The sequence below is a fragment of the Sardina pilchardus genome, chromosome 1 (genome assembly GCF_963854185.1).
Source record: "Sardina pilchardus chromosome 1, fSarPil1.1, whole genome shotgun sequence".
Lineage (NCBI taxonomy): Eukaryota > Metazoa > Chordata > Actinopteri > Clupeiformes > Clupeidae > Sardina > Sardina pilchardus.
In genome coordinates, this window is record NC_084994.1 from 21,681,949 (window position 1) to 21,691,981 (window position 10,033).

General features: G+C 41.3%; 1 protein-coding gene across 1 annotated transcript; it reads right to left on the reverse strand.

Moving 5' to 3' along the window:
• Positions 1-271: 271 nt before the first annotated feature.
• On the reverse strand, positions 272-9,503 carry LOC134077206 (adhesion G protein-coupled receptor E1-like). The gene is made up of 11 exons (XM_062532675.1): positions 9,236-9,503; positions 8,895-8,926; positions 8,430-8,504; positions 7,566-7,722; positions 7,138-7,257; positions 6,725-6,906; positions 6,071-6,226; positions 4,729-4,923; positions 4,322-4,551; positions 2,191-2,257; positions 272-397 (listed from the first exon to the last, which is right to left on the reverse strand). Exons 1-11 carry the CDS (start codon positions 9,501-9,503, stop codon positions 272-274), a joined length of 1,608 nt encoding a protein of 535 aa, XP_062388659.1.
• Positions 9,504-10,033: the final 530 nt, after the last annotated feature.

Below are 10,033 nucleotides of genomic sequence, written 5' to 3' on the forward strand. Positions count from 1 at the left end.
AATGCAAATGAGTTGAATGACATACCAATAATTATGGTATGTTAGTTATTTTGGAGGAGTTACACCACACTCACAATAAAGAAGGTGCCAGACAAACAAAAACGGTCTGCACACTTCAGTCCTTTATGCAAGTTTTAAAACGACCATCTTCATGCCCTGAGGCTGCCTATTAAAACTTGCATAAAGGACTGAAGTGTGCACACAGTTTATTTTGAAGATTCATGGTGTGTTAGTTCTGAAAATAATAACAAATAGCCTACACAGCTAGCTCTTACTCAATGGCGTTGCGCCTTCTGCGTGTTGGTGTCCTTTCACTTGTTGGTGTCCTTATGAAGTCTGTGTGTTTTAAAGTCGGGAGGAGGATGATGAAGATTCTGCCGTAGAGTACACTATTCGCCTGTTGTGGAAACAGAGAGCCGCAGTCATGTTCTGTTCTCTCTTGCTAGCACAGGAGAAAGCTGTTCAATATACTGTGTCATTCCCTCTCTCTCTCCTTCTCCCCCTCTCCTTTCCTCACACCCCTCTCTCTTTCCCTCTCTCTCTCTCTCCACATGCAGTGGACCCCTCGGTCACTATGTGTTCTGTTCTCTCTTGCTAGCACAGGAGAAAGCTGTTCAACATACTGTGTCATTCCCTGTAGAAAAGACAGTTGAAAATACGATCTATTCTTCAGTAGTAAGACAAAGACAGGACATTACCAAGCAGCAATTCTAATTGTATATGATAGGATACATAACTAGAAAAGCACTCAGAGAGTGCAGCTACCTCCGCCTGCATTGTTCTTCCTAGGTCGTCATACATTTGAAACTATGCCGATGGAATCCCGACGGAATTACGGATCACTCCCAAAATGTAATCGTTTCTTCCTTGGGTCATGTCCGACCTTCCCTAAAAATCTCATCGAAATCCATCCATCACTTGTTGAGTTATCTTGCTAACAAACAGACAGACAGACAAACAAACAGACAGACAGACAAACGCTGGCCGGTCCCCGATGAAAACATATACCTCCTTGGCAGAGGTAAATAACATAATATGGCATGAAATTACATGACATGATATGAAAAGTAAGGCATATGGCCAAAAAAAAGGGGAAAAAAAAGAAAGAAAAGATCTATTTTTTTGTCTAGCCCAAAGCGGACTTCACATTGCATGTGGAATGTGCTGCGCTCGCTCGCTGCTAGTTTGCTCTTGGTTGAAGTAATGTCTCAAAGATTTTATAATGTGCTCGCCACCGGGCTCAGCGCAAAATTCCTCTGATTTACAGCACATGGTTGAACTTCAATCAAGCAGCAAAATGCCTTTTTAAGTCTTTTTCACGGCCAAGATGGGATTTTTTCATGAACCCCTCCAAAAAATAAAATAAAAAAACATCTGAATGCAATTGAAAACTTCAGAGGAATAGAGAAGATATTTAGGGGGGAAATAAACTACTGGAGTGCATCTTTAAAATCTTAAAATATTCCTTTGATATTGTGCTTTTGCACAAAGAGGTCAAAGTTTAATTTCTGTAGTAAGACTAAGACAGGACATTACCAAGCATCAATTCTAATTGTATATGATAGCATACATAATAACATATGACATGGAGCCAGCAGAAAATTAAGGCATTTGGCAAAACAAACCGACTTACAGTGGAAACACTGTTTCGATTTCAGAATCAGAATCAGAATCAGGATCAGCTTTATTGGCCAGATTTGCGTAACAAGGAATTTGACTCCTTTGCACATCAAGTACAACACTCAACAATAACATAAAAAAACAGTAAGTTGTGTAGAAGAATAAGGCCTTGTGTCCACCAAACGCGTTTTTTGCGCCGACGGTGACCATTTTCAATATAAAGTCTATGTAGCCCAGCGTTCACAGCGCTGAGCGCCCTTGGCGGAAAAAAGCTCTCGGCGCTGACCGTTTTTTACCGCAGCGCTCAGAGCGCTTAAAGTTGAAATCCGTTCAACTTTTAGAACAGCGCTGGGCTTGTCAATGTCACTTCTCTTTATAAACCGTCTCCGGTTTTGGTAACTCAGCAACAATAAAAACTTCTCGAAGAAAAAGCGAGAAAAGCGTTTTTTTTTTTTTATGCTCTCAGCCTAAAAAACGCGATTGGTGGACACAGCACCTAAAGGAATAAATACATATGTACATTTACAAATGAATTTGATAATGAACGACATCCCAGCCCAGCACACTCACAACTAGGACAAGAAAGGTGGGGCCAAGGAAAACCCAGTTGAAACCATCTTCACTGCTCAACCAGCACCTACGGTACACACACACGCACACGCACACGCACACGCACACGCACACGCACACGCACACGCACACGCACACACACACACACACACAAAACAAGACATTACAGCTTCCTCCATCCGCCTACCTCAGGGGCGTCACTAGGAATTAAGGTTTACTGGGGCACTGCCCCCGCCACAAGCCCCCCCCACCCCCCCACCCCCACCCCCACCCCATAATAATAATATTTGTAAAAAAAAAATAGCGCATTCCTACGTCCATTGGTATAGTTGTTAATGAAGCTGTTTATTCAAGCTAAAAAAGTAATACCATTTTAGTCCATACTAGGATAATGGATTTACATGTAAAATGTTGTTAGTTTTTCCAGAAACTTTGTGCTACCTTACCTCTCTAGAAGCCAAAAGTGCAAAAAACTTGATGCATTGCATGTTCCACCCAGAACAATCAAAAGTTAACCCTAGGCCTAGGCTGTTTTAAGGGCATTTTCACTACCTTCAGTTAGAAACATTTATTAATATTAAGTGCCATTCACAAATATTACATATTGTCAGCACAGTCTGGGCTACCCAGATCTGCCACAATATCATGTATTATTACTTGCATTGATTTTGATTTTTAAATAATAAAAATGCAAAAAGCATACAATATACAAATTCTTACATTTTGACATGTATCTCACCACAGCAAGCTGACAGCTCGACATGACTTTCATGTTTGTGTAGGCCTGACTGTCCTGAAAATGGCAATATAAAAACCATGGTGGATGGGATACTTTGGGGCTGAGCAATTTACAGAAATATGTAGTGTGTGCCTTACAGAAATAAATGGCAATTTTTATTTAGTGATGAAAAATGACTTTTTGACACTTTTTGTGCTCCATACTTGTGAGAGCTGATCTGACCTGACTTGTTTGTAGCACACATGACGTGCACACATGATGATTTCTAATAACTTTTTACTACATTGCAATGAAAAAAGTAAAGGCAACAAAAAAAGTGTTTATTTGTCAAACAAATTTGGATGCAATATGTGTCTCGAATTGGATGCCATACAGGAGTTTGCTAGATCTCAAAATCGGATTATGAACGTGCCTTGCCATAGAGAAACACATGATAACGTTGGATTATGAACAGGCTACTATGCCACAAAAAACCCCCCACAAAAACATGGGGTAAGTGGAGCTAAAGTTATTATTTAGCTGTCACTTCTGTTTTATAACCTAGAAGGCTGTATTTGGTAGCTCCGTGTCTCCTTTTTCATCTTACATGCGTACACATGTCTAATCGCGGGTCCATTAGTAAATCAAACGAGAGTAACGGTAGCCCTATATGACATTATTATTTGTTTGTCACTTCATCTGTTTGTATAACACCGAAAGATCGATGTATTTGGTATCAATGGAAAGCTCTGTTTCCCCTCTTTCATCTGATATGCGTGACATGCCTCTGCGATCCCGGTTGCGCTGCAAAGGGCCGTCGCCGTTGTTTTCTGCATCGTTTGTGTACATGTAAGACATGCAGCAGCACTTTCTTTAACATTTTTTTTTTACTGGGGCACAGCTTATTCTTACTGGGGCACGTGCCCCAGTAAAACATGCCTAGTGACGCCCCTGCCGCTGCGGTCATAATAATTGGAACCCATAATTCCTCACTGCAAATGTACACTTTCTGCTGGAAAGTAGGAGTGTAACAGTAGGCTATGCACAAATCATGATTTGTTATGTAGTGTACAGTCGTGGAATGTAACAAAGTACAAATACTTGAGTATATTTTCCATGTATCTGTACTTTTCACCTTTACTCGTTTTACAGCAATTATCTATACACTATGTTTCTACAATACGTTCCGTTACATTTTATGGTCAGTTTCTTTCTTTGGAAAAAAAAGGGGGACATCCGCATATCATGATTTGTTGTAGAGTAGTGGAATGTAAGTACAAATACTTAAGTATATTTTCCATGTATCTATACTTCACATGCGTCTATACACTGCGTTTCTACAATAAGTTCTGTTACATGTTATGGTCAGTTTCTTTCTCTCTTTCTTTCTTTTTTTAAAACCATTACACTCACTGTGGCCCTCCATATAAACCGGACATTGTCCCGGCAGACACAGCCGTGATCAAAAGGGGCATCCCATAGGCAAGGCAATACATTCTGCTCCAGGTGGGCAGGTCCTCCACGTTTGCTGTGGCGACTCGATGCTTCTTGGTCGAGCTGAGGAGCAGGAAGGCCTCGATGGTCGTCCACATGAAACAGCACAGGTAGAAGTAGGTGGAGACCCCCGGAAGAACAATGCACAGCTGAGGAAAGAGAGCTTGTTTTAGCATAGCAAGCAACGTAGAGAGAGCATGGCAACAGAGTTTTTTGGCCAACAGTTTTTTAGCCTTTTTAGCGACAGTGCAGTTCATGTATGGATGCTATAGGTATATATATTTTTAATATTGGTAGAGATGACACACACTGTCTAGTGCACACACCTTGTCGGAGAGGTATATATTTTGGGTTGTCAGGTAGATGGGGTTTGCCACCAGCAGACAGGCGGCGACGTGGAAGCGTGGTACGGTCGTCACCTGTCGGTTATTTCTGTAGAGGGCCAACGTCAGGACGGTCAGCAACAGCAGCACTGGTCCACTCACCAGGGCCGCGGTGTCCAAGACCATCGCAAAAAAACTCTGCGGGGGTCAGTGATTATGCAACTGTTATGATTATGTGAATTACATGTGATTATGCAACTGTTATGACTGTGAATTATAGTGATTATTGTATGTCACGACTATACATTGCATAAGGGATAACGGCCACCAAGGTGTCCCAATACACCGAACCGATGGACTTGGACTCGGCTTTGAGTCGTGGAGTTCTTATTCTCCGCCTCGTCGATTAATTCTGTATATTGAGACACCTCGAAAATCGCGTTTCCACTTATCCTCCTCACATATGTATGTAATAGTAATGTATTTACAGCACACAAAGGAATCATGCAGTACAGTTAAAAAAGAAGCCGACGTGTTCAGTTTGTCGTACTACTTCCTTTGGTAACTGACAGTGATAACGGTGGCTTTCATGCAATTGATTCCAATGTTCCAAGGTTGCTTTGTGTCTCAACTGTCGTTTACTATGGCGGTTAACCACCTTGCCAGTCAATCAGGAAATTGTATTTCTTGAGTGGAGATAATATACAGTAACCATACTGTACAATGGAGTAAAATGTATTGTATAACATGGGGGGAAATTTAGCTGATTTATCAATGATTGTGATTAAGGTCACGAGGTTAAATGAACACGTTCATTTTTTTTATTAAATTAGCTTTCTTTAGATTTAAAACTTTACAACATAAACATCAGGCCAATGTATCCTAATTCATTCATAATGACTGCCTTACTGATATTGCAACAAGACTGCAACCATAATAACACTGACGTATGACTGTACAAACCAAAGATTCTAGAACAGAGCAAGATGGATCAGTTGCGTTAAAAGAATGAAGTACGCTCCGAGTCCGACAGGGCGCCATTGTGGTAAGCTCAGCGCAACATTTCAGACACAGTTCCAATCATATAAACCCACCTAAACAGCTGTTTTTGCCGTTGCCAGCTGTTTTTTGTTTTGTTTTGTTACTAGGTAATGATCTGGCCGTGTGAAAGGCACGATTTATTATTTTTCAGCTTAATGGCGCCCATGGAGCGTTAGAATGTACTTCAACATATCCAAAGTATTCTCCGGCCAGTGATCCATCTTGCTCTGTTCTAGAATCTTTGGTACAAACTATGTGACATAATCCAACAGGGTGCTTCAATGTTTTTGTTTTTTTTCCTGACCTTTCCATATCTTTCCGAGATGAGGGAGAATGTGGAAAGATGCTCACAGGCACAGACCGTGTGCGTGGCGTTGGTGCGGCTGACACGGCAGCCGTTCGCCTCCCAACCGTAGCCGTTCCAGTACACACACGAGAGAACGCCCTTGTATTTCTGCGGCTAGATAGATAAGAAATTTCCAGAATTGAGTCGAGATGGTCAACACAAAAACTCAAATTCAGGTATGACACAAACGGGCCACCTTGATTAGGCTACATATTGAATTACATTTATTCATTTAGCAGACACTTTTATCCAAGACATTTTGATAATATTACAACAGAGAACACACACAGAGCAACTCAGGGCTAAGGGCACAATGATGTACAGTAATTGAAGGAAATTGCTGCTTGTGTTAATTAAGGTGCTTGCCCTTTTCCCACATTAAAAAAGAGACCTACTTCTGTTCACATATTTGGAATATATATACTTCTTTATGAATGTATGATTATGGACAAAACTTAATTTACTTAATTCGGACTGTCAAATGTTGAAGAATACAGTACGTCATAATTCCCCACGTTTCCGTACTTTACAGATCTGCGCAGGCACCCTGTCAATACTGCTTGGCAATCAGTTCGGTTGCATGTGGAACACGGGTGCAAGAGAACCACTCACATAGTTGTGCAAGAGAGTGAATTTGATTAAATCGGTAAGGTTTGCATCCTCGACGTCCTCTATTGTAGCTGACACCACTCTTGATATGATCTCCTTCGTGGTGTTCCTCTTTGAGTGGAACAAGGAAGCCTCGAGAATGTCCTCCATGTCACGGTACGCAACAAGAATGACAGATGCTGAGCCTAAGGAACAGGTATGGAAATATAGTGAAGACAACAACAACAATTAATGCAATAATAGTAATAATTGAAATAATAATAATAATAATAATAATAACAACAACAATAATAACAGTTGTCATTGATATACAGTATATATATACCATTTCATGATAGTACATATTTGAAAGACAACAGCAATAACTGACATTGATTAGTTGTTGTTATGGCTTGTTGAGTGTGGGTTGGACTCACCATTGTTTTTTTTAGCGATCCCCAGAAGATCAATGTCCAGGAACACCCTACCAGAGGGAATCCTAAGCCGGGGAAATCCGGATAAGGAGGTGTTTGGTCCAATACTCAGAATCTCGCCCTCTGAGGGGGAAAAAAAACATGTGTAAGTGTGTGTGTGTAAGTGTGTGTATGTTGAGACAGGTACTTAACCCTGAGTTGCTCCTACAATTGGTCTTTTATATATACTTTTTAATTCAAAAAGTACACGCACGCTAGATGGTAAAGTAAGTAATATATACTGTATATATATATATATATATATATATATATTTGCTTACTGTATATAAATATATACACAGTATACTGTATATATTGCTTATTTTAGCATCTAGCTTGCGCGTCTATTCATGTAGCCTGTATGTAAAACATGGCGGCGGTCAGGCCCTCACCGGTGCTGTTGGTGGTGAAGTTCATGGAGTCTTGGGTGGAGGTGCGCTCCACCAGCTTGGCCACCAGCTTCTTCCTGGACCGGAGGACGTCGTCGCGATGCTTCACTGGGCGCTGCTTATCGTCGTCTCCCAACATGTCCAGCAGCAAAGAGACCGTCTGCGCATCAGAAGGAGTTTGGAACAGAGAGAAGACTAAGTATCTCCACTTTGGTGACAACAAAATGTTTTTTTTTTATCTATATATACTTTTTTGATCCCGTGAGGGAAATTAGTTTCTCTGCATTTAACCCAATTTAACCGAATTAGTGAACACAGCACACACAGTGAGGTGAATCACACACTAACCCAGAGCAGTGAGCTGCCTGCCCAACCAGCGGCGCTCGGGGAGCAGTGAGGGGTTAGGTGCCTTGCTCAAGGGCACTTCAGCCGTGATGGACCAGTACACCACGGCTGCCCACAAAAACGTTGTATCCCACCTATGGATGTATATCTAGACTCTAGAGATGGTGAAATATGTCAATTGCAACACAACCTATGGACACAATGTATCCCTTACCTATTTGGGTACATAAATGCATCAGTTAATGTATTTAGATTTTACCAAAAGAACCCTACAGCCCATAGTCTGGATTAAGAGTGTGTATAAAGGCACAACATAGCAGCCAGGAGGAGGAACCTTCAGCTTTTTTCTGTAATTACATCACCACCCGCCCGCACTCCAGCATTCTCAAGTCTGCGGAGCACACTGAGGCTGTGAGATCTAAGGTCAACGGGGAATTAATGGAGGTCTGAACTTTGGCGTCACTTGACGCGCCGCAGATGCCGCCAGTGGGCGTTGGACTTTAGGCTGCCCTATAGACCAACCTTCAGCGGTAGTCTCTCCTCAGTTGTTATGTTCCTGACCATGGCAAGCACTTTATCAACTCGCTGCTTCTTATCCTGCAGTGGTGGAGGAAACACAGAACATGACTTGACATGACTAAACTACTTTTCAAACAACACTTTTTGAATAAATTGATAAATAAATAAATAAAAAATACTGTATATGATATAAATTGCAGACATATCATACATACTGTAGTCACACTGAATAGGATACACCACACTAGGATACATACAATATGAATGAACCCTTAAATGACATACGCAGAGATTTTCTGCAGTTGGACTGTTACTTTTTTTCTGAATGCATTACCATAATGTCATAAATTCATGTCTTGAATATTGCATTTGGGCAATAAAGAGCATTCTCTTGCAATTCCGTTTTTTTCATGTCCAAAATTAGCCTATTGCATTTCCTGCATATGAACTGCAAATAATTTAGCCTACCTTTTCTCTTCCAGGTATGACCTTGTCCAATTCTATGAAAGAGAAAACACATCAATAGAAATTAAAACCATCTTCGTGATTTTTACATTTTTGTAGGGATGCTGACACTTTGCTCAAAAACTAATCGTGTCGGTTAGACTGAGAACATTTCAAATATTACATCAGAAACATTATTTTATCCTACAGACGTTTTCTGAAATCTAGGAGCATGTTAAAAAATCGTTGGACTAATGGTGTGGTCTACGTTAGACTTCCCGTTCTCCATTAGGCTACTGAAACTAGGCCTACATGTCAGTGTACATTTTAAACTTTATTTTGTGAGTGTCCTCGATTTAGCCTACCTTTGCAGACGGTAACGTCGACTCTCCAATTTATACTAGGTGACGGGAGGAAACCTTCCGGACACTCACAAAGATAACCTCTGCGTCTGTTCGTGCAGATGGCGTGCTCGTCCCCGCAAATGCGAGGATTCAGTGCGCACTCGTCCACATCGTCCTCAGGGGGCCAACACTTCTTAGGGACGACAGAGTACTTGCAGTCATCGCGAGCACCCGCACTCCGTAAGATGGAGTACCATGCTGACACAACTATAATGAGACTCACTCGCATCTTTGGAAAAGAACCCGAAACACCTTGAGGAGTTTTCAGCAGAGTTCCATCCCTTCCCCAGCCTACAGGATGACATCACAATCTCTATTGCTTTAGCAACAAGTTGACAGAATGCAACGCACAGTGCCTTTACCAAAGACCTTCTAGAATCAGTGTAAACTACGGCCAGAGACGGTTTATAAAGTAACTTTGCTACGGCCTCTCAGGGCTTATTGCTGAGCAACTTCTTACACCTCCCAACCCATAATCAAACAGTCCAAGAGTAGAATTAGATCCCAAACCAAACGAAAAATCTTCTGCTTTTGACAGTAGGCCTTTGCCTCTCCAGACAAAACGTATGTCTCACAAAAAAAAAAAAAAACACGTGTAGGCAGAGCCTAATTCGCCTAAATAAAAGGCATAATTTGTGGAGTTACAGGTAGGCAACGTCCTGTCAACCTAGCCTATATTCTTGTCTCTGTTGAAGTTTCATGTGTTTACAACATTGAAATGTTCCGTGTGTGGACATAGCCTGGAAGCCTCTACCCTAT

Bases quoted from the DNA above. Each gene is read 5' to 3' on its own strand.
- LOC134077206 (XM_062532675.1), bottom strand. From the start codon at position 9,503: ATGCGAGTGAGTCTCATTATAGTTGTGTCAGCATGGTACTCCATCTTA. The intron at 6,227-6,724 runs GTGAGTGGTTCT...TTATCTATCTAG, and splicing joins TCACTCTCTTGCACAACTAT to CCGCAGAAATACAAGGGCGT. The intron at 4,924-6,070 runs GTCAGGAAAAAA...TGACCCCCGCAG, and splicing joins TCTCGGAAAGATATGGAAAG to AGTTTTTTTGCGATGGTCTT.